General features: G+C 51.3%; 1 protein-coding gene across 5 annotated transcripts in view; it reads left to right on the top strand.

Annotated features, from left to right (window-relative positions):
- The first annotated feature begins 9758 nt into the window (after nucleotides 1-9758).
- FLNB (filamin B) overlaps nucleotides 9759-27730 on the top strand; it is a 65160-nt gene continuing 47188 nt past the window's right edge. For 4 of the 5 annotated variants that reach the window (XM_065749751.1, XM_065749749.1, XM_065749748.1 and 1 more), the window contains exon 1: nucleotides 9760-10093. In XM_065749751.1, coding sequence (XP_065605823.1) covers nucleotides 9802-10093 — 292 coding nt within the window. In that variant the 5' untranslated portion in view covers nucleotides 9760-9801. Of the gene's footprint in view, nucleotides 10094-27730 lie in introns of all 5 variants that reach the window. The other variant, XM_065749750.1, reaches the window with a different exon arrangement.

The following is a 27730-nucleotide window of genomic DNA, read 5'->3' as shown; positions in this document are numbered from 1 at the left end:
GCTGTGCGGGGCCGCGCGGGGCTGCACCGTGGCCCTCGGTTTCGTTGGATGGAGGCAGTGCTGGTGGCTCGGATCCACGGGGCTGTAGGCTGTACCCCCTTTATTCCGCAGCAGTGAAGCAGAGATGTCTGGCCGAAGGTTTTTACTTAAACATTGAGTGCTATCATTTGCACTGTAAAATACGGTAACTTTATAGAACCATAGAATTGAGTGGGAAGGGACCCTTCCAGGCACCGGGTCCAACTGCCCTGCGATGAGCAGGGACACCCACAGCTCTGTCAGGTGCTCAGAGCCCATCCCTGTCACTCAGAACTCAGGGCTGCATCAGAAGGATGGTTATTTCTGCTGGAGAAACAAGAGCTGCCCTTAGCCCAAGGAATGCAAGGAGCTCTGCATCCCAATGGAATTAAACCCGCCTAGGGTTCCCCTCACCCCAAAGAGTGCCCTCCGGTCTCCCACCACTCTATGCTTTTCCCTTTGAAAGAAAACAGAAAAGATATCTCCCTACAGTCCGAGCCTCACGGTGTTCATTTTTGCGATGACAACGCTGTTGGTTTGGTGCCTGGAGCTGGGCTGCTCAGCAGGAGGTTCTGCACAGGGTAGTGGGACTGCAATCAGCACGGTTCAGTAGGAAGAGCTCTGGCTGCCCTTGGCTTGCTCCCAGCTGCCAGACCACGAAGCCCACGATGTGCTCCTCACAGCACTGCAGACCTCTGCTCCCCATGTTTGATTTATTCTCCCCCCTCATGGGGAACAGGTCAGCGTTGCTCCGGGAATGATGAGCTCCTCCAAAAGCCAACGTGTTGGGAGAAAGAGAAGAGAAATGTTGATTATCTTCCCTCTCATGGCCTCAGGAAAGTGCACGCAGCGGAGGAACCACGCCCTCTGACTCTGAGGGCAAAGACCCCAAAACCCAGTGGTGATGCAGGGGCAGGATGGGGTGAGGGGAGGATGCTGGGTGAGCTGGGAAAAGCCATCAAAGCTTGACATCGTGACCCGGGGACCTGAGGGCACCCCAGGGTGTGGGGCTGGGGGGAGCATCTAGTCTGGATGGCATTATCTGGACCCAGAGCTCAGCCCCTTGGGGCAAAGGAGCAGGGAGAAAGTGCCGCTGTGTCTTCGTAGGCACTTTGTCCAAGGGGAGCAGAGCCTGCCTGGGGTTTGCTCATCAGGGACTTCATGTTGCTCCCATTCAGGAGGATAATAAAACTCCCCCTGATGGTTTCTATTTCCCTATGGCTTTCTATAGCCTCTCAATGAGTGCTGGAATGTGCCCTGAGTGCGGGGGGCTGCGAGGCAGAGGGCTCTGCTGCATCCTGTTTTTGCAGAGGGCTTTTCCTCTTAGCACTTGTAGTGAAAACAAACACGTGGGAGAACAATGGGATTTTTTTTTTCTCTTTTCCTCTACATTTTAAAGGCAACAAAAAGGCCTATTAATATTAAATAAAGCATCTTAGCAACAAGAAAAGGGGGGTACCTACAGCCTCTGAGAGCTCTGCGTGCTGGGGCCTGGCTCAGGTTCATAGCAACGCTAAATTTAAAGACCCTTTCAGAACTGGGCCCAACCTTTTCGCAGTTCTCACGGTGAAAAGCTGGAGGTTGAAGTGCTAATGCTCAGAACAAAGAGCACTAAGCATAAACAGGGAGTGTGCACTGCGTACACGATGCTCGGCCTTCCCGCTGCATGGCTGGTGACAGCTCACACGGCTGTGCCCTGCCCCGAAACACGCAGCACGCATCCCATGGACACGGCTGGGAAAAGCACCGCTGTCACCGAGCCCAGCTGCTGTCAGCAGCACGTGGTGGGAGTATGGATCTGGAAACAAACAGATCATTAGAGGGTGAGTTAAGGTTTTCTGATTTAATTCTAAACATGCTGAGTGAGGGATGCAGAGATGTGTAGCTCCAGGTAAGTGGCACCACGAGGCCTTTCTCCGCCAAGGAACATCAGTATTTATACCAAACACAAAGTGCTTTGGGTGATAAAGACAGTTCGTAGGGAAAACATGAAGGTCCGTTTCTTCTGGAAGGTTGGGGAGACCGTTTGATTAGAAGTAACCCTGCACTGGTGCAAGTTGTACGTTATTTCCTTTCCGGGAATCACCCATCAAGCGATCAGGTCTGGTGGCAGAGGGACATTGCCCATAGGGATCTGCAGGCCTTCAAGGGCCACTGCAGGAGATCTGGAAGGCCCAGGGGAGGAGCAGGAGGGGTCAGCAGACAGCAATGGTATCGCAATGACTTCTCATTTCATCGTGGGCACGGTGCCCATGCAGTTATAGCACAGCTGACTCTGATTTTCGTATAGTTCATTGTTTACTTATGACTTACTATAAAGTTGAGCTCGTCTTATTTATGAGCAGCCATGAAGAGATGGGATTTCATCCACTGGGTGATGAGTCATTCATTGGGTTGGACTCTCTAGCTCCTAATACGTGACATATTTTGGACTATTGGATGAACAGCATTTCTCTATGAGCCCAAATTAAACGAGGTGAATGGAAATAATTAGTTATTTGTTTAAGACCATGTTGTCACGGGGTCTGTACTGGGTCGGCTCCCTGCTTGTCCCCTCATAAATGTGTTTGGGGTCAGCGTCAGGGCTGACAGCCCCATTCCTGCTGCACAGGGGAGGCCTGAGCAGCGCAGCAGTGTTCAGTACTTTCTATGAACTTTAATGACTGCAGCATTACTTGTGCTGCTGCAAACAATTTGAGAAGCTAATTTGTAAAATTGCTCATAAAAATCTCATGTTCTTTCTGTAATCATAAAGCTCCTCTGCTAGGAAAAGAGCTACAAATCTCCCAAAGCAGCCACTCGGTGGGTGAGCTGCTCTGCCCCGGCCGTGCTTTGCCTCCCATGGACATATTGCTGCCAAGGAGCGTTGCGGGCAGGGCTCACACAGACACAGGTATCACTCCTAGCTGCAGCCCCGTGGTATGCAGTGACCATTCATTGGGATTTACACCCCCAGCCCCTCATCAGGATGCTCCCCAGCCCCGGCGTGCTGGCGGATTGCCGCGAGGCAGTGGCAGGGCGTGTGGGGGACTCGCCATGACATAACCGCATTCCTGCGGCATTAGGAGATATTCCCAGGCGCAGCAGGGGCAGCACATCCCCTTCCCTGCCTCCTGCTGAGCCACTGCCTTTCTCAAGGCATGGGGAGAGCAGCCCAGCTCCCGCCTGCCTTGGGCTGAGAGCGTTCCTGCTGCGGTGTGTGAGATTTCCACCAAACCGAGCTGTGTACAAGTTCCACCAGCGCTTGCCTGTCCCACACTGCAAGGAGCAGCCACAGGGACAGCTGTGGTGTGAGCCCTGCGATGGCCAGGCAGTGCCCCTGGCATGGTGGCAGCAGATGGCAGCATTGCAGAATGTTTCGCCGGGGGTTTGTGACTGCTGGGGCACAGGGTAGGGAGCTCGCCCATTTGCTCCCACATACAGCCCCACTGCCAAGCTGTTGTGCTGGGGCATGGGGCCATGTCCCTTCGTTCTCCTGTGCTGGCAGCTGAGTGCACTTTGTGCTGCTCAGTGCCCCTGGAATTGTCAAAGGGGCTGGCACTGGCCCCAAAGGCAGGCATCGGGGGCACCTGGTGCCCATACCATGCCCGTGTGCCAGCTGGTGCTTCAGAGAGGGCAGTGGTGGGGCCCCAGGACTCTGCTCCCCAGAGGCAATCTGGGGGGGCATGGCTGGGCTACTTCTGTGCTGCTGCAAGCCGTGCGAGGCTGAAGTCACCCACACAGAGCTGCCAGCTCTACCTTTCCCTTTTCCCTCTCTATTACAGCAGTGGGGCATCCAGCATGAGGCCACGGGGACCACTCTCCAAAAAGGGTCACAGACCATGCCCCGGCCCCATTACACTTTGTTCCTGCTCCCTCCAGGTTATCAGGACCAAGAAGGTGCTTTCCCCTCTGCCAGCTGCTCCGCTGGGGTTTTAGCCAGCAGGGAGCTGTAGAGCACACTGCTTGTTAAGAAACGTTCCTTGCTGGGAGCACCGTGCCAGATGTCCGCCGAGCAAGGGTGTGCCCATTGCCCCACTAAGGCTGAATTGCCCTTGGAGATGCACAGCAGTTTGACTGAAAGAGATCTATTTTTATGTTTTGGTCCCTTTCAATCCAACAGCATGTGATCGGGCCCGCTGTTGCCATCACCTCCCATTTCAGCTCTGCAGGCACACGCAGCAGGAGGCACAGCTGCTGCCTCCAGCAGCAGCACCGCCCCGATGCTGGTGTCCCCAGGAGCTTGCATTGTTCTATGCTGGTCCCATCGGAGTTGCTTTGCAAAAGCCAGGCAGCCCCATCATCCCCATTTTACAGCAGGGCCATGGAAGTCGTGGGCTTTGTCCTGCAACTGTCCTCCTGTCACAGGGCGCTGCGGGACAGAGCTCAGCCACAGGACATTGCTGTGACACTGACATTAAATGGATGGACTACACGACCTTAGCAGTCTTTTCCAACCTTAGTGATTCAGTGATTAACACTGGATGTCAGCAGCAATCACATGGGGGGTGCTGGCTTGAGGCCGGCCACTGCACAATCGTGTTTTAAAGGTTTGCTCCCTTGCCTAATAAACCCTTTAAAGGTTTACTCCCTATGCCAAGCAGTGCCCCCAGATACAAGTCCTCCCATACATGGAGCCATTTGTGCAGGAAGTCAAACACGCTAATTGCTGGGCTGGATGGAGCCCAGGTGCCAGCACCTCATGGCTGAGCAGCAGAACAATGTGCTGCCATTGTGTCCCCGTGCTCCAGCAGAGCCTTATCGGCCCTCCGAGGGGCTCATAAAGCAGCTTGCACAGCAGGCAGTGGCCTTCAGGCTTCTTGTTTCTGTCTCAGAATATGTTTTGTGAGAAATTTATTATTATTTTTTTTAGAAAGAGTGACGTCAGCCTTCTGCAGAAAGCAAAACCATTTAAAGTATTTTTGGGGCTGATTATTCACCGTCAGGAGAGCAGCACAGGGTCACTGAATGACCCCCTGCTTTCAGCTGCCTATAGCTCAACAGTATTACTTACGCTACACAGAAGGACTATGGATTGCTTAGAAATATGCTCCCCTGGAAAGTGTTCCTCCCCGTGCTTCACCTGGCTGAGTCTGGCCAAAGACAGTGTTCGTCATGGTCCAGAGTGAAGTGATGTGGCCTAGAGCAGTCACAGGCATGGGTCGATGGTTGGACCAAATGATCTTAGTGGTCTTTCCAGCCTTAATGATTCTATAATTCATCTCTGTCCCAGGTTAAAACAACCTGTGAGGCTGGCAGGGGTGAGATGTATTCTGATTTCACACCGTCCCTCTAAGGAACTCGTGGAGTAAAAACACAAGGAGAGCTCAAACTCCAAAAGACGTGCATGCCATCTTGGCAAGAGAGCTGCGATTACTCTGAACGCAAATAGGAGCAGCAGGTAAAGCTGGAGGTAACCACAGCGCCTGCAGCGATCTGATACGGGCAGGAAGCCACGATTAGATGCACACTGGGGCATTGTGCTTCTTGTATCAGCTCTGGCTTCACAGCTCATGAAATCAAATCCTGAGCTATTTTAAATATGAGTTACTATTTGAAATCAGTTGTCGACTTAGTGTTGCTATGTCGAGGGCCGCTGGGCTGAGAGGGCCGTGCTGTGCTCCAGGTCCTGGAGGGGTCCTGGGGGATGGAGTGGGGCACCACAGAGGTTCTGCAAAGAGAGGGATGCCCACCCATGGCACAGGGTGCATGTTTCTCACTTCATATTCACCGAGTGGAAGTAAATGAAACACACTGCTCAGATGTCAGTTCCTGCTCTGTTCCTTATGCACCCAGGGAAAGCGATGGGCTTGGCAGCACTGCCATAAGATCCAGCGGTGAGTGGGGTTTGCGGTAAGAGATGAGGTGAATTCCCAAATGAGACAAGCTCCCAGGGAATGCCCATCCCTCCTCACCCAGCACATGCCAGATGGGTCCCGGTGTGGTTGCCTCCCTGATCTCAGCTGCCATGAGACAGGAAAAAGCAGGAGCAGACTCATTGTAGGGCTACTTCCAGCCCGTGTCAGAAACAGCCTTAAATCCCAGCTGTGGGGCTCCCTGGGACGCAGCACTGTGAGTTCTGGCACAGCCCCGTGTTTGCCAGATGGATGGCTGCTCCTGGCACCATTTCCAGCTTCTGGATACATACATAATGCAGCGAGACCTTTATGTGCGGAATAAAAATCATGTTCTTCCAGGCACGGGGGGGTGAAAAAGTGCCCCACACACAACTGCTACTGCAGGCAGCCATTGCCTAAGAAGGCAAATGATGGATTTCCAAGTTAAAGTCTTACATTTTCCAGCATATTTCTAGAGATTTCTTTCTGATTGACATCTCTCTGCCCCATTTGGGTCGAACTGCCGCTGCATGCTCCCACATTGCTGTCTTCACAATCCCAGATAACAAAGGGAGGAGGAAAAAAAAGCTGGAAAACCTCAGGACAAGTTGTATCAGATGTCCTACTGGTATTTGTATAACGCAGATCTTTGCTGCTGAATAAGGAAACGCAGCCCATGACGCAACCTATTGAATTCATGCTTTGACTTGAACGACGTGCCTCAGCTTTGCTTCACTTGGTAGAGCTTGTGGTAATGAAAGGAGAGGCATAGCGACTGCTTCATCAATAGAGAAGTAACACTTCTATTGTCTTATGAAACTCAGCAAACAGTGCACAGGGAGGAGGAAATATACAGTGTGCTTGGGAAGCTTGGGGCTGGAGGCCAAAGCCCCAGCAGCAGTGAGGTGATGCCACGCACAGTGCCTCGGCCACACCAGGGCCGTGGGGCTGTGCAGCCTCAGAAGGTGTTAATTCTGACCCTTGAATCCCTGTCCTCCTAACACCAAAGCAAGCTGTTGCTGAGCAAGGCATAGAGCAGAGGACAGTGCCCTGGATGAGGATGTCTGAAGCCCCAGTTCAGCAGTGCGTTGTCACAAGGCCGTGATGTGCTCGGTTGCTGGGGAGCAGACCCCATTAGTCACTATCACACTCTGTCAGCGTGGCCATGCCACTGCTCCCACACCCTTCTGCTTTTGCAAGGGAGGTGCAGAAAGTTCCGTCCTGCTCACAGCAGCCAGCAGTCAGAGCTGCTGAACCCACTGCTGGCGTGCTCCAAGAGCACAGCACTGGGCCCCACGGCACACCGGCAGGGCACTGAAACTGGGGATCGGTAACGAGTGCTGAGGTTTGATGTCTGCGAAGGGTTATCACTGATCCCAGCAGGAGCAGCAGCAGCCCCGTGAAGGCCGGCCAGCTTTCGCTGACCGCTCACATCTGATGTTGTGAATTTGCAGCTCTGGCTGCCATGGTCTCTTCTGGGACAGTCTTTGGTGTCTTTTTGCCAAAACGAAAGACACAAGTGCCATTGCTGCTCCTTCCGTTTGTCAGTGCTGCACTCACAGAATATTCTGAGCAGCCCTCTGGCAGAATGGTGGATGTGAGGCAGTGGAAGACCTTTGCTGTTGAACAAACAGGGTCTTTCAAATCCTATTGCAGCAAATTATCTTAAAGAGGGAGGAAAATATTTTTAAAGCACTGAAGTAATCAGTGCTGCTTTTTTGAAACCGCTGATGGAGAGCTGAACAAGCAGTGACAGTGTTCTTCCTTCCTTATATCTGCATCTAATGAGCAAAGGAAGAGCTGGGATGGAAAGTTCCTTGTCAGACAGGGCAAGAAGAAAGCATTTGCTGCAACCCCTCTCTCTGCACATGTGCATGCGATCACACAAACATTTATCTGTATAAATACACATTCTGCAGGGCATGTATTAGTTCATTTGTAATAATACACAGTGCTGGGATGGCATTCCAGCAAGGACAGATCCACGGGGTAGCTTATTTTCACTTCCCTGGCTCCTGGTAAAACTTGAAACATGTGTTCACTTATGTTAAAATGTTTAATTTCAAACTAAAGCTGGTTTCCAGGCCAGATGTGACCCCAGAACAGCCTGACCTGGCCTCTCCCATGGGCTGCAGAGGACCCAGCCTGCAGTGAGGACTGGGCATGGAGTTGTTAGAGCACACTGCTGGGTGCGGGAGGGGAAAGGAGCTAAAATTAAAGTGTTACAAGCAATCTGCTAGTCCGGATGTGGGGTGGTTGCTAATAGTCCCAGCCCAGGCCAAAGTCAATATGCAATTAGCATCTATCAAGAGACAAAGTGGAGAACAGCCCTTGCAGGAGGCTCACCCACTGCTCCCAGCCTGCACCAGCTGGGTTGGACCAGCACTGTGGTGCCATGAGATATGCCTGGGTGCATTACATCTGATCTCTGGTTCTGAGGCATTCCTAGAGCAGGAGGTGGTGCTGCCCGTTGGCTGGGAGCGACAGGAGCTCACATGTGCCTCCCACTTCACCCAGCCTTCATCTTCACTCCTTCCCTGTGTGTCACAAACAGATCTATCAAATAGAGCTTAGAGCCTGCAGGGGGAAACCACAGTGCCACGGGGTCATAGAGACAACACGACAGAACTCTCAGAAGAATCACTGGAAATCTAATGGAAAATTCATTGGAAATCTTCTAATTTTAGTGGAGGGTGGCTACGCTCATTTAATTAAATTAGATGTATTGACCGCTTGTTAATGGGTTTGCTCCTTCGGCAGGCTCCCATCTCCTGGTGTGTGAGTGGGGACACGCAGACATCGCACCCAGAGGCAGCGCAGTAGTGCCAGGAGCAAAAGTAAGTGAGCGGGGTGGGCACGGGGCCATGGGACACGCGGGGACGCCTCCTTGATGCCAGGATCGAGCGGCTCGGGGTCATGGGACATCTTGGCAGCCCCTGCGGAGTCAGCGCGGAGCACGCAGATGGGATAGTTCTGTTGACTTTTGGCTGTCATCAATGAGTCAGCGGCAAGTCCCAGTCTGTACGTCGGCAGGGAGGGGCCAGCCAGGAAATCAGTCACAAAAATGGGAAAAAAAAAAAAAAAAAAAGAGAAACCCCCGAGAATTCGAGCCTTACTTGGTTGCTTTTTGAAGTTTACATTTTGTTTGACCGGTTGATAAGAGCGCGTTAGTCAGCGTGCCCCTCCGTGCCAGCACGGCCCCGTAACGCCGCCCCGCGAGCAGCGCTGCGTGCAGCTCCTGCACTCACCCCCGTGCACCCCGAGGAGACCCAGCGAGGGGTCCTCTGCGCCTGAACACATCGGGGACACCGCGGCAATGCCACGGGGCCGCGCCCCGGCCTCATGTTAGTACCGTGGGGCTGCGCGTCCCCGCCACGGGGGTCGCGCACTGTTCACGCGTTACTGCCATGGGGGCCGCAACTCTGGCTGCGCATTAGTGCCATAGGGACTACACTCCCGGACCGCAGGGGCTGCACCCCCGGCCGTCCGTTTAGTAACACGGAGCCCGCAGCCCGGCCCCGCGTTACCGCCCCGGGGGCATTCCCGCACTTCCCCCCGCACGTCGCAGCCCGGCCCGGCCCATCCCGACCACGCGCGGCCCCTCCGCCCGGCCCGGCGGGGCGCGGAGGTGATGCAGGGGAGGGCGTGCCGCTCCCGCCAGATAAAGGCCGGGCGGCGGCGCGGGGCCGCGCAGTGCCGGGCGGCGGCAGCGGAGAGCGGAGAGCGGAGCGGAGCGTTGCACTGCACTCAGGGGCGGCGGCGGCGGCGGCGGCGGCGGCGGCGGCGGCACCAGGAGGCGCGGGACGGCCGCTGAGCGCCGCGCTCCGCCCGCACTCCTTCTCTGTGCCCGCAGGCGGCGGGCGGTGCACGGCGGGGCCGGGGCGGAGCGGGGGCGGAGCGGGGCCGCGCCATGAGCACGCAGGCGCGGGGCCAGGGCGGGCGCAGAGCGGCCGAGCCCGACGGCGAGATGCCGGCCACCGAGAAGGACCTGGCGGAGGACGCGCCCTGGAAGAGGATCCAGCAGAACACCTTCACCCGTTGGTGCAACGAGCACCTGCGCTGCGTCAACAAGCGCATCGGCAACCTGCAGCATGACCTGAGCGACGGGCTGCGGCTGATCGCGCTGCTCGAGGTGCTCAGCCAGAAGCGCATGTACCGCAAGTACCACCAGCGGCCCACCTTCCGCCAGATGCAGCTGGAGAACGTCTCCGTCGCCCTCGAGTTCCTGGAGCGGGAGAGCATCAAGCTGGTTTCCATCGGTGAGTGCCTCCCCGCTCGCTCCTCTCGTTGCTTTGCTGTTGTTCTCTCCGCTCCGGACCTTTGCCCCTCGGGCCGTGTCCGTGGGCGCTGCCGGGGCCGGGGGCTGCCGCATGAAGCACGGTGCGGTGCCGTCCCGCAGCATCGCCCTCCCGCTGTATTCCGAGCTGTTACTACGAGACGAGCCCGTGCTCTTTGTGGCTCGCCCTCCCGAGGAACCGCAGCGCGTTCTCTCGCTGTGGTTTTCCTTAATGACCCTCCACACCTGTCTTGCAGGAGCACCGCTCGCCCCAGCCCATCTCCAGCCCGGCTGTGCTGCTGCAGGAGGTGGAGAAATGGGGTGGCTTGTGTCGCTCGCTGTAGCCCGGCAGATGATGCCAGCGCTCGGGCTGGTGCACCTTGTCCACGTGCTGCTTTCAGGCAGAGCTATGCTTAATCCCATTGCTGTGTGGGTTGTGGGTAAGAAACGTGCACAGAGCACTGCTGGCGCCTGGGGTGGATGGTTGGCATTAGTGCCACTAGTGGGTCGCTCTGTCTGTGCCACTCTTGAGCGTGCACCCGGGGAGCTGCGGTCCCCGCTCGGGGTATGGAGGCCGCTGCAGTGTCCCTCAGGAATGCACGGTGGCTGATCGGGGTAGCTCAGGTGTGGCCGCAGCACGCCTTGTACACCGTAATTTGAATGCCTGAGAGGACTGTGGGAAGGAATGTGAGTGCCTTGTAGTTCTCTCTGCCAGATAACTCTAATTGCTGGCTGCTGATGACTCTGGCCTCAATGAGTTACACAGCTGAGTGTGGGTGAGTTCGGCTCTGTTCACTTCCCTGAAACTCTTGGCCGAGGTGAAAGCTGTTTCCCTTCAGAGGCATTAGTGACAACGGCAAGAAAACATAATCTTGCCTGGGATGGGAACCCTTCTGGACACCCATGCCTGGTGGAGAAGGTGGGCAGCTCCTCACACTGACGAGCTGGGGCCTGTTGGGTGCCATCAGAGTGACAGTGGCTGGTGCACTGGGAGCAGGGCTGGGGCTAGTGAACCGCTTACGTGCGTTCCCTTGATCTGCAGCTGCCCAGCTCCGTGGCTGAGCTCTTCCCTCCTGCTGCATTGTTTGCCCTAGGAAAGTGTAGCTGCTCCAGCTGCCTTCCTATTCCTCTGCAAGGCTTCCTGACAGGGTCCAGAGATCAAGGTTGCTCTGTCGGGCCTGGCTTTGCGTGGCTTCCTTCCTCAAGGCACGGCTGCAGCAGCACCGTGCTGCCACAAGATAAGGTTTAGCTGTGAGGTGGCTGTAACTACTGAAGACATTTAGCTGTTCTGTGGATTACTTGTGCTGTGTTTCCTATTTAAAAAAAAAAAAAAAGTAGATGGAGCTTTGGAGAATGAGGTAACTGTGGCTCTGCATGAAGGAGTTTGCAGCCCATCCATGTAGTGTGGGTGGAGCAAGAGCCAGGTGATAGTACAGGCTCTGACTGCACACACAGCCCTGGATAAACTGTGCCGCTCCTGAAAAACATCCTCACCTGTCTGTCCAGAAATGACACTCCAAACAAACCTTGTGGCATTCTGCCTGATGGGGTGAAGCCCATGCTGCCTCTTCTGCAAGCTGCAGAATGCTGCTTGCCCTTAGTGCTCCTCTCCCTGTGGCTGTGTGTTCGGCAGAACCTGGGACTTGGTCAGTTTTCATCTCCTTTGTGCTGCTGAGCAAACATGAGGTCATGCTGGGGTCTGGAGCTATGCACAAATAAGGGCTTTTAGGTGGAGAACTTTTATGACCAGGTTGGCCTTTGGGGCCTGGGGTGTTTAGGGCCAGCTCTGAGCCAGATCAGCTGGGGAATCCAGACGGCTGCAGCTGCTGGGTTTCTAGCATTAATAATGCCATCAAACTTCTGCTAAATGGATGCAGTGCATGTTCCAGTTATTATTTAACTTCCAGGAATGCTTTAGAAGCCATGCAGTATGGCTTAGCTACTGCTGCTGTACTACAACCTACACCTCTAAAAGCTTGCTACTGGAGAAGTTTGATATTCCAACTTAGTCTCATTGATCTGATTGATTATATCCGGAGAAATAAATCAAACTTATGTTTGACTGCAGACTTTGACTGCAGACTTTGACTCAGTTTGGAGCAGGAGTTAGCCTCAGCTTCTCCTGCCCCTTGTTTAGCCAAGTCCATGGGCAGTCCTGTGATGCTTCTCCTTAAGGCATGGGGTGCCTTCACTACAGTGGAGGTTTGTGACTTGTCTGCATGATCTAAGGTAAGAACAGCTGTAAAGCAGTGCTGTACGCTGTGCCATCCAGCAAAGATGGGATGGAAAGCCTTAAACTTGTTGGGGCAAGTGATCTGAATGTGAAGAGTCTTTGGCTCAGTGCAGGGTAGCACTGAAGTGTTAACAAGCACTAAGTCTGGCTTTTTTTCTCTGCCAGACTGAGGATAATTGCAGATTCCTGGGTGCTGAGTGGTGTGCAGGCGGGCTGCAGAGTAGGACGCCAGGAATGCAGAGCACAAGGGCTTTGCTCTTGGCCTAAGGAGCTGATCAGCTCTGGAGATTACTTTGTATGGGAGCCACATTGTGCCTAGGTAGAAGCCACAGAAAATTGCTGGGAGGAGGTTGAGGTTCCGTTTAGCACCGGCATGCTCCCAGAAACCCTGTTATCAAGTGGTAGGAGTCAACTGATTTTAGCTTAGGAGCAGAGGGTTTCAAGGTCTGGAGCCTGGCAGGCAGTTTCTGTCACCTGCCCTGCTCACCCAGCATCTCCTGCAGCAGCAGTGTGGGTGCTGAGCAGCTGGCTGCTCTTGTACGACGTAGAGGTGGTAATCCTAGACTGCGACGCTCTGATTGATCAAACCGAAAAACATGTGGTTTCTCTTCGCTGGGCTGTGCTTTCATCAGATAAGTGAGCTGATCTGACTTGCCTTCCAACTGCAGGATGTTGGACAGTAATATGAGAAAAGAGGTGGGGAGAGGTGGCAAGGCTGTGCAGCAGCGCTGCTGACTGCTCCTGTGTCACCGTGATCTGGTGTTGGCTGCAGTTTGGCTTTAATGCGTGCTTTTGGTTGTTGACGCACTACGGGATGACAGTGTTGGTTGTGAATTCCTAAATTCCTTCAAAAAGTTAGTGAATGTATTATCCTGTAATACTTTGAGCTAGGTGCTTGACAGCTGAAAAAAGGAAAATGTGTTTTCAGCCTGTATACACTATGGGGCTCTCTCTGTCTCACGTCGGATGCTATTAACACGTCATAAGAAGGTAGTCAAAACACACTTGCATTTTGTCTGCCACTTACCTGGGACTTCCCTAGAGGCTGTTTTCTGGAAAACATCCAGTGTTTCTTGGAAGCAGCTTTCTGCTTCTTGGAAATGTGACACTTAATCCTTCCCATCTGAAATTATTTCGATGCACTGACAGTGGGCCTTGCTGCTGGAAAGGCTCTGCTTTCTGAGAGCCACTTGGTCAGGCTCCTCAGGACTGTGTGTTTCAACAGTCTGCCTGTTGGTCAGAGGAGTATAAAACAACAGAATATCCTTAGTTGGAAGGGACCTGTAAGAGTCATCAAGTCTAGTGCCTGGCTCCATGCAGGAGTAAGTGGCTTTACGAGCGTTGTTTGCTCCAAGTTAGTGTAAGGTAGCTTAGGTGGGCTGTTCTAGAGCTCTACATCTGAGAGTGAACTTGTGAAGTGATCAGACTCTACTGTAAAGTAATTTGGGAACGGTTAGGCTAATGTATTAAACATCTTTTTTTATTCAAGGCACTGGAAAACTATACCCTCCTTTCAATAAGGACTGAAGTCTTCACTGCTCTGTATTCTAATGCTATTCTAATGCTGTGCTCTGTATTGGCTTACACAGGGATGTTTAAATCTAAGTGGGGAAGGATAACTATTTTCCTAGCCTACAGTGTAATCTAAGAATGTGGTTAACCTTGTGTGTGGCCATGCTTCTGAATTCCTGGTATTGTTCTGCCTGCTCCCTGCAATGCAGAGTAAAACAACGAATCCCTCAAGCTTTGGAGGAATTCTGTTTTCTCTTTGCCCCTTGGAAATAGACTCTGTGGGACCTCAACAAGGGTTTAGGCCAGTACCTGTGTGTGGATGTGTCACCCTGCTGTCTGATGTGGTACACAGCTCACAAACACGGTGCCTGGCCTGTAACATCTTACAGTAATGAAAGGAGAATGCAAAACTCTGTTTGGATTTGGCCCTGTCTGGGCTGGTACCAGTGAAGAGCCTGGCCCACCAGTTGTTGCTTCCAAAGCGTCAAAGCTGACTTAGGCTCTTGAGGAGGCAGCCAGGCTTTCTGTAGATAAACTTTTAGGGTCCTGTGGGATTTTATTTTGGTTTTTTTTTGTGTGTGCCCCCAGTAGTGCTGTGGTTCTGTTCCAGGGCAGCTGCCCGTGGATGGGGTTATCCTCTCTGGACAGATGCACCCAAGGCAGTGATGGAAGCATGTGGCAGGTAGCAGTAAGCGAGGACTTGTTGCTGCAGTCTGCTTGGAGCTGGCAAGAAAAGCAGAATAAGATGTTCCAAAAGCATCTGTGCTGGAGGAAGGAAACACTGTGTAGCTGAGTGCTAACTGTTTGGCGGGGGAAAGGATCCCAAACAAAATCTGTGTAAAAAAAAAAAAAAAAAAAAAGGCTAAGGAAAGGCACTGCCCATCCCTGTAAGGAGATCTGTGTAGTCTTCGTTACAGGCTTCACATTTTTGCACTGCGTTCATGGGGCAGTTTATTGCAGGCTGAATTCACACTTACAGAGGAGCAAGTACATACCCTCTCTCATGGTGTTTTGGGAAATGAGTAGCAGTTTTCATGAGAAAAGAGTGTGTGAAGCCTGCACTTCATACTTTTTTTTTTTTCTTGCCTGCTGCAGTTGTGGTAGTGGTGGTAAGGACCCAACCCTGTAATGGCTGCCTGGGTGGGGTGCATTGGGGCTGCTCTTGCTCCTCCCAGGACCTTAACTGTGGGTTCAGAGTTGAGTCAACTGAGGTCTGAGGTTATCGCTTCAGTGGGCTGAGCAAGCTCTGCCTGTTCACTTGGATTAATGCAGTGAAGCTCCAGAGAGATTTATTCCCCACATCTTACTTTTGCTTGGCACAGATATTCTTCTCTACCCACAAGGCAAAAAAAAAAAAAAAAAAAAAAAAAAGCCTGTAGTTCACACTCCTTCTGCCTGTTCACATTCCTCCTGAGTACCCTGTAATTTAATAAGGAAGACGCTTCCTTCTGCATTGTTAGGAGCTAAATCCAAGATCCTGTAGTTGAAGGCCTTGCAGTGAGTTTGTTTTATCATAACCAGATGGTTCTCTGGACTATAACACTGTCTCTGAGCTTTCTTCAGCTCTGTCACTCCACAAGTAACCTTGAGTGTCCACATAACATCTGGCACATCATAGGGAAGAATGAATCTGCTGCAGTGGGCTTAATGGCTTGCAATTCCTAATGCAAAACACTATTGTGCTGTAAGTCGGAAGTTTAACATCTGTAGTATGATCCTTGCAAAGCAGAAGCAAGACATTGTGTACGTGTTCCAATGGTAATACTCAAGACCCTTGCAAGGATAGAAACAGCTATTTTTTTCATTAGGAAAAATGAGTGAGGCCACTTCAAACAGCAGCCAGATGCTGTCTTGCCCAAGTTCCTGGGGAAGCCTTGTGGTGACTAACACAGCAGCAGATGTTCTACCCTGGAGCTGCCTGGGGGTGGGCAGGGGCTGGAGCAGCAGGGTCTGGTCCCTGCTGCTGTGGTGAAGTGGCTTGGGCTTCCTGCTGGTGCTGCCCTTGGAATGAAGCAGCCATAGCTCTCTAGCAAACCAAACCGTCTGAGGACAGTGATCATTCGTAACTGTACAGTGTTCTTGTTAATGGGATGCTTCCTCTGAGTTTGTTTGTAAGGTGATGCTCCTCTACTGTTCCCTGCAGCTTAGAGCAGCAGACATCTCATCTATTGGGGAGAAACTAGTCAATGCTGAAGTCAAACTTTTGCTTTGAAGCATATGTTAATCCATTTGTATCACTGGCCTACGGAAAATAACTGAAGTAGAGCAGACTGGCGGTCAGACTGCAGGTTGTTGGTGGCATGGCTTTGAATGCCCAGGCAGGGATCATTCTTGCAAGGGGGTGAGCAGTTCCTCCTGACAGAGAAACTTGTGCGGCATGGCTCCCAAGGGCCGGCACCTCTGAGGGCAAGGTGGGCATGGACAGCCCCAGGACCCGGACTTCAGCTCTTGTCTCCAGACCTGCTGCTGTGTGGGGAGGAGAGCAGCCCACAGCGCCTGACATGGGGCAGCGGGAGATACCGGCGAGCAGCTCTCTCTTGCTTCACACCAAGTTTCCTAAAGTACTTCTGGAACCAGAACTCTTCAGCTCAGGCAGGCTGGGTCAGTGCAGGCACACGCCGTCTTCTGCAGCCAGCCTGGGTGTGGTGGAAGCGTTTTTGTGGCTGTGGAGCTGTAACCGAAAGCTGTGAGGCCGCCCTTCCTGCTGGCTCATGGCTGGGCTGTTCCTACCCGTCTACTGCACTGAGCCCTGCAGGGCCGCACCTGGGGCGGCCATAACCCACTCTTGCCAGCGGCCCTGTCTGCTGACGACTGCTCCCGGCTGCCTGCTGGTCTTGATTAGTCTACAGCCGCCCTTGCAAGGCGACAGGATCCGTGTGCACGTGTTCCTGAGGCTGTGAAAGGACACTGGCGTGCTTAGTGGGCCTGAAGCGCGCTGTAGGTGGCGGCCCGTGCAGTGCTGTGTAAATAAGCTTTGAAATGTCTCCTCCTGGGCACAGTGCATGAAGCTGTGGGAGCAGACCAGCACTCCGAGCAAACATCCATGATATGTGAATCTGAAGGTTATTCAAACACAGAGGAGGAAATGCTGTTCTCTGTGGCTGGATGCTTACACGCCCGAGCTAACCTTCCTTTACTTGGTGTAATTAATTGCTTTACATCCCCTTTTCTAACAAAAATCTTGCAGCAGTCAGTGCAGCACAATTTTGCTGGACTTCCCAGAGCAGTCCTTATGTGTCTGAGAGCCCTGAAACGTGCACCCTGGAACATACCTACCTTCAGTGCAGCCCTTCCTTTGTCACAAGGCACGTGTGCTTGCTTCTGCTTGGGAGCGAAGTGCTGAAGCTGGAGTCACCCCATGAGGTCCTGCATACAGCTGTGTACATCACCCTGGCTGGGAAGGGGTGTGGTGAGAAACATGCCTTGCAGACAGCGGTGCAGGTTGTGTGTTAACCAGACTTCTCATCCTTTCAGTGAAACGGGGAACACTGGCTTGCTGAACAGTGTTGGTGCCAAACTGTCATCTTGACAGTGCAAGAGTCTGAGTGTTACTTCAACAGATTTTTTTTGCAGTGTTTCCTTCTTTGCAAGACTCTGTTACTGTGTTTTATTGGTTTCTCTTGTGATCTGTAGCTCTGGTACTTCTGAGTCTGCTGTAAAACACTGAATTGAATGATCTTTGCAATGATCTGAGTTGTTCTAGAAACACAGAAAAGTGAGCTTTGGTGCAGGAGCTGGGAGCAGGACTGCTGTTTGGATGATCAATGTATGTAAACTGTGACTTGGATTTACCTGTTCCCAGTGCCTGGATGCTTCTGCAGAGCTGCTGCTTGTTGCAGTACCTGTTAGTCACAGTGGTTCTCTGTCACTCTCACAGTTTGTTTTCAGATTCCCCTGTGGGGGAAGTGTTGTTGCCTGAGCAGACCTAACATACTGACTGTGGGAAGACAGGGATGCTAATCGCATTGTTTCAGCTCTGTTCTGGCTGCTGATTAACAGTGTGGCTGCATGCAAATATCTGATAGCTTATGTAACTGCTTGAACAAAATCAGTGATCTAATTAAAAGTCAAATAGAAACAGCTTTGGTTGTCTCTGAGGATTACTTCTTTCAGCAATTATTTTAGGCTTGGGGTAAAAATGCAGCTATAAAGGAAAACTAAGCTGTTGACTGCTAGGGAAAATGTGGTGCCTCTTAAAGGAGTGCTAACTCCAGTACCACAGCCTGAGCACAGTACCGGACGCTGTGGCTTCTGGATATCAGAACAAAGGCATGAAAGCTGCTGGACTGGCTGGGCTGGGCTGGAGGTCTCTGCTGAATGGCCAGAATGGGTCACAGTGAGTCTTCTTGAGTACTCACAGCCTCGAGTGAATGGAGAAGAGTGACTCTGTTCATTATGGAACTCAGGCTAGGTGATGGGAACTACCTGTGCTGCATCTTACTCTCAGCCAAAACCTGGGTAAGGATAACTGGGGAACCTGTGACTGGTCTGTGATGCACTCATGTTGATGTACTGCCCCAGAAGGCCAACGTGAGCATCCAGGGGTAACTGTATGCCTGAGAAACTGTGCCTGTGTCATCTCCAAAGAATGCAGAGTATTCCCTTCCTACAGGCAGAAAACAAAGCCTATGTGTGAAAAGGAAGCTGGTGAGAGCTAATGTTGTGCTGGGTATGGAAACTCCTAGTCTCTTGTGTGGGCATGAGCTTTGTGGTCATTGTGTAGCCCTATGGTGTCTGGTGCTGTTGGAAATGAATAATTAGTCTTAGCAGAGTACACAGTGTGTATGCTGGACAACTGAATGGCTGTATCTGTTAGGAGTGGTCGAAGGGAGAAGTCCTACTGTGCATCAGTACAGCTGCTACCCTAGAAGATCCCTTCTGGCAGAGGTTGTGTTCCTGACCTCACCTAGCAGGTGAGGATTGCCAGCTCAATCCAGCTGCCAAAAGCAGAGTGAGATTTCTGATGGTGGACTACAAAACCAGGCTATTGAGGATTACTGTGGTCTTGGCTGCTGCGTGTCCTACTGCTCCCCAAAGCTGTACAGAAGAAGCACAGCTCACAGCTTGCCAGTTAGTTTTTTACACCTGAAAAGAAGCTGGAAAGGTCTGAGATTATCTTCCAGTGGTCTAGATACTCCTCTGGTACGTAGGGATAAAAAAAATAAAATGCACCAATTTACATTTTTCACTCTGCTCACTGCTGCTTTAAAGGCTGGATGGCACAGCCCTGACCTTGGTGCTGTCACAGCTGGATGATTAGTGGCTGCTCAGTGCGCATTACTGAGCAAGCTAACAACTTGCAGACATCTGCAGTTACAGAGACAGGAGCATGTGGGACTCCTGAGCAAGGATATTGCGAAGACCTTGTCCCAAAGAATTAACCCTGTCACCACCAGCATCCTTACTTGCAATAAGTTATGGCACATGAGGAGTATATCACAAATATGACTGGGTGCATTCCTTGACTTTTCCCAATGTATGGCACAAAGCAGTGTGGTGTGTTCCCAAAATCTGTGCTGTTTCTGTTTTATGAAAGAATAGTTCCCCATTCCTCTATACATGTGGTATCCACAATGTCATGAGGCATGGTGGTGGTGCCCCACTATGTCAGGGTGGGGGTGATTGGCAGCACCCCCTGGGTACAGCTATGATATGGTCTGGCCACCAGATGAGAGGCTCACAGATTCTCCCGGTGCATGTGGGAGTGATGGGAACTTAAAAATAACAGTTCTCCAGAAATGAGGACTCACCCTAGGAAGAGCTTTGTGTGGGGAGGTGGTTTGCAGTATCCCATGAGGGTCCCAGGGTGGCTTGCTCCATGATGCAAGCAGGAACCAGGGCCCCGGGCTTGTGCCATGTGTCTCCCTATGGTTGTTTTCTTGCTCTGGAGCCAGAGCTGTGCCTTCTCTGTGTTGCCTCTGGGAGCATGGGTAGCCCTTGAGCTCCTGACTGCTGAGTCTGCAAGAGTGCCTGACCCAGGATCAGGGCACGGCATGGGATAAGCTCCTGCAGGACAAACCTTCCCTGCAAGGTGCTTGTGTAAAGCAGTGATTAGCTGTGGGACAGGGGCTTGCCTTATGCTTTGGTGCTGCCAAACAGGTAAAACACCAGTTTGGCAGCTGAGGCCACAGCACCAGGGGCAGCAGGCATGAGTGAGGTACTGTTGGATCTGTCCCAGGGAACAGCTGAGGTGTGCGAGGTTTCCAAGTAAACTCTGCCCAGCACCCATGGCTGAGCCAGGGAACCCCCTGGAGCCAGTGACACGAAATCTGCCTCAGTACATCCGCTTTACGTGTTGCTATGGTATCACAGCATAGCACAGTGCTGAACTCAATATTTAAAAATGAAGTAATACTGCTTCTGATAGAGCTAAATAGCTGAAGCTAGGCTTTCTGTATACAGCTAACGGTTGTTTTAATTACAAGGAGGGAAAAGTGAACTGCTTGACACAAACTGCTGCAGCTATTGGTTGAAAGCCCTGCCTAAGGCAGGGGAAGCTTATATATTTTAATTAACCAACTTTATTACTTAAACATGGGCTACAGAATATTTCACACTCTATCTGTAAAGAAAGAGGGCTCCTGAAGCAGAAACCTGGGCAGCAGATGTTTTCAAGCTCAAGCATCAAATTGAAGAGGTGCAGCCTGGTCCCCATCACTTGGAGAAATAACTCAGGAGTTTTAGCTGCTTCTGAAGGGAGGTAACAGTGAGGCATGCAGCTAAATGTTTTTATGGTGAAACTGAGGAACTGATAAGGAGCAGGGTGGGCTAACGTGGCACCAATCCTGGTAGTCTTCTGGGTAACTGTAAAGAGTATGGTCATGGGTGCCTACGTCTGAGTGCTAAAAGCACAGACTGGTCTCATGCAGGCTAGACTGGACTTGCCTGTCAGGATTGGTGTGCCATTAATCTGTTCTTGGATAGCATGGATTTAGTCCCTGGGAAGTGAGAGTTACTTAAATAGCAAAGCTATAGTGTGTGTGTGCAGAAATGCTAATGGTATGTAGACTCTGGGGTGGAGACGTGCTGTGGGACACGCGGTGACCGACTCTGGGCATAAATCTTACTCCTGGTTGAGCTTGTCTTCAGTGCTGCTGATGGGTGTGAAATGAGGTGGTACAGAGGGAGCTCAGTAAGAGCAGTGTGCCCCTAAAGCCAGTGCTTCATTTTTCTGTATTGTGTTAGGAATGCAGAATGCAGTTGGCTCGTGGTGTGAATGACGTGAGGCTGCAAGAGCTAGGTCCCATGGCTGGTGTTTGGGTAGCTGGCTGCACCCTATTCAGTCCGTGTGTATGTGGCAGAGCGCTGTCCTCACAGGCCATGCAGAGAGCTTGCAAAGTTTGGAAGGGTTTGTATGAAGCATTTTGTCAGAAGGATCCAAGTCCAACCTCCAGAGAGGATAGGAGGTATCCCTGCAAGCTGTCTGGGAAGCACTGTTAGCAGCCAGAGCCTGTCATGCTTGAGCAGCTCCCAACAAAGCTGGGTGAGGCTGGCCGTGGCAGAGCAGAGCTCCTGCCCACTGCAAGCAGCGGGTGTGTTGGCGGCAGGGGAGAGAGCAGGATGGTCCTGGGCGTGGGGTGGGGAGCAGCACTGTGATGGCCAGCTGCTCAGGGGGAGGCAGGGCTTGTGTATCTGTGTGTCCTAAAGCTTGGCTGTGCAGTGAGCACAGACGGTGACAGAGTGCTGGGAAGCGTGGGTGAGAGGGTATGTGCTTTACGCAGGCACGTGTCGTGCAGCTGTGGCTAATGTGTGCTGAAGCTGTGCCATTAATCCCATCTGGCCCTTCTTAAGGTGCTCAGAGACCACCCGTGTGACTGTGCCTCTGCAGATCTGCTGCCACCCTCCTGCTTCCGAATGCTTCTCTCCCAGGGCGACGGTCCTATAAGCAGCTCCCAGCCCCAGGTGAATTATCGAGGCCTGGTCCTTGTGTGAGCAGCTTGTTGCTGGGGGGATCTTAAACACGATACTTTCCTGTGCAGGATGGTGAGTGCTCTGTGCAGTGAGGATGTGATTGTGTTAGAGATGAATCAATCTCTCCTATCGCTTTTTGGGGGAAACGTTAAGGCAGAGACAGCTGACCTCTTGATAAGTTCTGCAATAGGCTTATCGCAAAGCTGCAGACAGCTATAGAGAATTTGTAACAGGGTTTCTGGGCTTAAATGCTTGCAAAAAAAGTATAATAATCTCAGAGCTGTGCTATTAGGTGCTCAGTATCAGAGAAAAAGACTTGGACAAACCACAAATCCTGTCAGAAGCTGAAGTAACTGGTGGGATATATTCTGATGTATTACCAGCCCAGGACCACAAGGCATGCTCCAGTCTTAAGCTGTTCGGTGCTGCAGGATGGTGCAGAGATTGCTGCCCTGCAAGGCCCAACCATGAATGGGGATTTCCTTCAACCATCCTTACAGCGATTCTGGTTTCAGATGGAAAAACTGAATCTCACTGTATGTCGTGGCCAAGGATTTCCCCAAACAGTAATCATTTCTGATAATTTCCGACGTGTTGGTTTTGGCTTCAGGAACTCCATCCACGGCAGCCTTCATGCCTGCTGTCTGCTGCACAGAAGGCGTTAGACAGCCCTATCTGAACAAGCTCATTTATCTCTGCAGAGCTTTGCGTGCTGTTTCTTACAGCCCTCTTGACCTACTCCCAGCATGAGTAAATGTGCTCTTCAGTAAAGCAGAGGTCACCCTGGCATCTCGAAGCCTCCGCAGCACATGTGACTGCTTGGCTTCACGGTGCCTGTCATTCAAGCCATGCTGGCAGCGTGGTACCCAAGGTGCAGGTGGGGCCCAGTTCCATTTCTGTCTCCAGCGCATGCTGATGTCTGATGGTGGAGTTGCTGACTGATCCCCTTCCATTTATTAAGCTTTGTTACCCCAATAATTTAAGATACAAGACAGTGCTAATGACTTGTCACATGTCTGATGGCCCCTGGAAAGTCTTTGCAAGATTTTAGGCTTGCTGCAGCCCATAGTGAATAAGGTAAGTGGTAAGAGAATAGTGGTAAGGTTTAGGACTACCTTAATCCAGAGATGATTACAGTGCTGTCATGCTTTGGTGCTTTTGTTGTGTTACACTTGCAGAAATCTGACTCCATGGCTGCTTTTATCAGTGCAGCCTTGCTGATCAAGGCTTGGTTTATCTAGTTGTGTAGGCACAGAATGTGTTGCAAGAAGGTGCTTTTTTTGTTTGCGTGCAACAACACCCTCCAGTTTATCAGACTCCTAGACAAGTATTTCTTGCTAAGTTTTGACAGTCTTGCATTTGACTGAAGTATTCATGTCTCACTTAGGATAGAACCACATTCCTCTGACTTGGGTAGCGATGTTGCTGACCTGCTGTGATGGGAATGCAAAGGCTCGCTGTGCTGCAGCAGCACTGCTGACCTGACTAGGGTCATTCCCCTTCACCATCCTGTGCCGGAGGAGGGACGTGTAGTTGCTTAGTTTCAAAAGCAGAGGCAAGCATTTCTCATGGCTAACTCAGCAGGATGTGGCAGAGGCAAGAGAATGCTTTTCTTCTTGCCCCCCTTTTTCTACCACTTAGCAGAAATCCACTTTCCAGTGTGCTTGCTCCCAGAGGACAGGGACTTTCCTCTGCATGTAATTCCCAAATGACTAATCATCCCTTGATGGCTTGCTGTCATCTTTCCGGCCTCCTGGTGCTTCCCTGCTGGCTTGGGGACGTGATCCCATGCTTCCCACGCCTTTCCCAGGCCTTTCTCACAGTTGTAGGGGTCTTTTAGGAGTCCCATGTCCCTCAGCCTTTCATCATAAAAATGATGAGGGACCTGGAGAATCTCCCTGTGGCCCTCCACTGGACTGTCTCAGCAGTTCCCTCTTTCTTGAACTGAGGAGTCCAGAAGTGGATGCTGTTCCAGATGTGGCCTCACCAGTGCAGAGCAGAGGGGAGGATCACCCCCCTCAAGCTGTCGGCCATGCTGTTTTTAATGCACCCCAGGATACCGCTGGCCTTCATGGCCACATGGACGCCCTGCTAGCTCCCAGGGCACGTGTTCCAGTGGGCTCGGTGTGGCCGCTCATTGCATGAAGCAGACCTGGGGCTGGGGCCCGCCATTTGCACCCTCACCATGTGCTGGAGTCACAGTGCTCCGCTGCTGAGGGCATACCGCAGTGTGTGGGTGTCCCTGTGGAAGGAGAGTGGGAGCCGCGGTGGCCGGCCGGCACCGGATGAGCTCAGCAGCGGGGAATGCGCTTTGTTTGCGTGCGGCCGTTGTCTGGCAGTTTTGGTGGTGATGTCATGGCCTGCAGCAGGCCCGCTTCCCATCGGCAATCCTGGGAGCTGCAGGGGGCTCGCAGGAGCCCGTGGCATCGTGCAGGGGCTCGTCAGCCTCACTGGGGCATGGAGCATGGCGTTGGAGGGGGCTGGGGCTGGTGTGATGCCTCCCTGGGCTGGCAGCGAAGTAGCACTCGTGGAAGCTTGCTGGGGCACGGAGGCTGGACATTCACACAGACTTCTTTTTCTTGAAAAGGAAAATTAATAATTAGCATGGTGTTCCTGTGCATCGCCTGGTGTCTGGGTATCTGCACCTGTGGTTCTGCAGCTGCAGACCAGGACTTGCTTGGCAGAGGGCAGCTGAGTCTTTAACAGCTCGTGTGAATGGTAGCTCTTACCCTTTGTGTTGCATCCTTGCTCATCCCTGCAGCGTGCAGGCAGCACTGAGCTCTCCTTGTGCCCTGCTTGTCCTTCCCATGCTGGGACGCTCCTGTGGCAGTGCTGCCAAGGTGTCTCTAATGTCCACATGCTGTTGCATGTGGCTCTTTCTGCATGTCAGATCAGCACATTTTACTTGTGTCTGTAACTTGGTATATGGCTCTTAAGGCAACAGGAGCCCTAGGTCAGTCAGAGAGTAGGAAGGAATTTGATCATGAGCCACCCTGACTGTTTTCCTCCACTCCTGCCCTAGCAGTTCCCAGCTCTGAAATTCCCGACGCCTCCTTCCAACCACACTGGGTTTCCACTTGCTTTTGGAGAAACTGGGCTGGTGGTAGTTGCACTGCCAGATTAAACACCCTTCGCGTTGTGCCTTACTCTTCTGCACATGCCAAAGTGGACACTGCTAAGTAGGTGTCCATTAAGAAGTTGGGCAAAACTATTTTAATGAGCATTTTACTCCTCAGAGCCCCATTGTTTTCATTCTTTGTGTATTAAAGGCCCTTTTTCTTTCCCTCCAAGCTTGCACTGAAGGGGCTGAATTTGATCTTATTTTTACAGTTGCCTGTTGCCCCTCCTGAGAGTTCCTTCTCAGAGGCCCAGCAGGCATGCAGTAGAGGGGCATGGATGTGATAGCTGCCTGAGGTCTTTCACTGCTCTGTATGGTTTCAAATCCAGTTAACCTAAAAACTGTTGAAGTCCCTGAATTGTAGGGTTTAATCTCCTGATTCCTAAAATGTCAGATTCCTCTGAGGGGCTCAAATTTCTTAATAACTGATCACATGGGTAGGCAGAGAGGAAAATGGTTTCCCTCCTCTTGCAAAAAAAAAGCACTGCTTTCCCATCCTTCTGCCTGTGTCCAGATCAGACTGTTTACTGTTCTCCACTGTAATGCCACCCTTCTCAGGAAACTCCTCGTTAGAAAGGAATTACAGAACTTCTTACAAAGCTTGGTGGAGCTGGCGTGTCCATGGTTTCACTTACACTTCCTGAAGGTGCAGATCCTGCTGTGGGGCTCGTTAGCAAAGCTGACCTCTGGCAGCATCTGTGCTGTGACATAGCACAATGCAGAGCCTCAGCTGGGGACGGTGAGCTCGTGTTCAGGTGAGCTGGGTGCAGAGAAACACTTGTATGGGTCACAGCACAAGCTGCAGATGTGGCTGAGATGCAGTCAGGCTGGAATGTGTTGCCATTGGAGGCTACCAGGTCTAGCTAGGAATCCAAGAACCTGGCTGCAATTCAATTGTCCTGATGCCAATTATGTGCAATGAGCACAACTTGTGCTTTCCCTGGGTAAGCTGACTGCGCACGTCCTATGTGCTGAGCTCCTAGGAGCTGCGAGGTAGACCTAAGCATAAGGGGTCATTGAAGGAAATAATTGAAGTATGTTCTCAAAGCACAGAGGCACCCATGTAATTGACTTAAAGACATACTATCCCTACAGAGGATGTTGCTAATGTCTTTAGCAGGCACAGTAAGCCTGTGAACACATACTGTATGTTTTGGCAAAGAATTTCCTTAGACAGCTCCATCTCATCTGCATACTTCTGTTTGGCATGCACAAACAATATGTAGAAGGGCTTTGAAAGAGCTCGGTTCAGTGTGAGGTTTAGTTGTTGCAGAATATAAAGCCTTAATGAGTGCTTCACTTTTGACCCCCCTACAATTACTATAACTACTCAGTGCTGGATGAAAATAATTGGAGGTGGGGAAGAGCTCATAAGCTGCAAGATAGCAGCACTTTGAATAAGTGATCTGTAACTGGGATGAACTTTGCACCATGCAAGTTCCTTCCATGTCTGGAAATGTGAAGAAAGTGCTGTTATTGGACCGCACCTTTGTTTTTTATTATAGACCATATATTTGGAGTTTGTCATCTTCCTCCACGTAAGGCATAACGTTGTAGTAAAAGGCACCAACATCAAGATTGGAGAGAGTGACTGCTTTTCAGAGGAGCTGGATGTGAAGATTAGTCTGAGCTGTGGTAAAGCTTTTACACATGAAGGCTGACAGCAGAATGTATGAGATGGCTTTGCTCAGGCAGATCGGGCAACTGCAGCCATACCTAAGAAGCAGCTTTAAGAAAAAAAATCAGTACTCAGAAATGCTTTCTCAGTCCTTCGTTTATTTCATGAGACTTAACTGAGCTGTAATTCGGACTGTGCTTAGTGAGGAAGCTGTCTGCTGCAGTGGCTTATCTTGTTTCCACTAATTGTCCAACAGAAAATGACTTGCAGTCCTACTGTGGGGCAGAGTTCAAGGAACCTTGCCACAGTTAGTGTAGTACTTGTGCTTAATCTCAGCCTAAGGCAGGCTTGTACATAAGCAGAAGATGCTGTTCCTAGGCTTGCTTTTAAAATTGGGACTTTTTTGATTTGTGGAATAATTCCTTTTCAAAGGGACTGCTGAAGGTCATATTCTCCGTGACAAGTCATTGTTAGGTTCAGCTCATTTAGGTTGCTCCAGACTGTGTCCAGTCGAGTTTGAACACTCTGACAATGGAGCCTTCTCCAGTATGCTCCAGCCCTCGTGGGGAAGACTTTTTCCCTTTTTCCTGGAAATCTGCTTGGAATTCTCCGCGTTGTGACTTGGAAATTTTTTAAGCAGAGGGGTGAGGGACCTCTTGTGCTGCATGTGGGATGATTTATTATTCTGATCTATTAACACTATTATTATTTTTAACTCTGAAATCCATCCTTCTTCTAGCATAAAGCTGACTGATATAATGAATGTGTGCTGGGCTACAGAAAGCCCTGAGGAGGGCAAGGGAAGCTGTTGAAAGAGATGGATAAGAATGCAAGAATTTCACTTAAAGGACTATCTCTTTGAAATCAAGCAGTGATTATTTTTATATCTCTGAAGAAGCTTAGAAATTTAGAGTACAGTTATAATGTGTTCAAAGGCAAAAGATGCTGAATGTTCTTAGTCATGGATATTAGGACCTAAAAGCCTGAAGACAGCTCTGATTTAAAGACACAGGGTGAAGTGGGAAATCTTGGTATCCTGCTTGCTATGGTGGACAGCAGAGTTCAGATGGCACACATTTGTCTTGAGGTGGTCACATTTGAGGCTCAAACAAGTTATACTGCTGGCTCTAAAGTAGGCACTGTAGTGCCTTTCTCTGCACTCTAAACAGTGCAATGTTAACCTGTCCAAGTGTAACATATCATATTAATATTTAGTATAGAGCAACAA

The sequence above is a fragment of the Cyrtonyx montezumae genome, unplaced genomic scaffold, assembly GCF_038088225.1.
Source record: "Cyrtonyx montezumae isolate F1298 unplaced genomic scaffold, pur_monq_1.0 scaffold_6, whole genome shotgun sequence".
Classification (NCBI taxonomy): Eukaryota; Metazoa; Chordata; class Aves; order Galliformes; family Odontophoridae; genus Cyrtonyx; species Cyrtonyx montezumae.
Note: the sequence above shows the minus strand (reverse complement) of the source record. Positions and strands in the feature narration are given on the sequence as shown.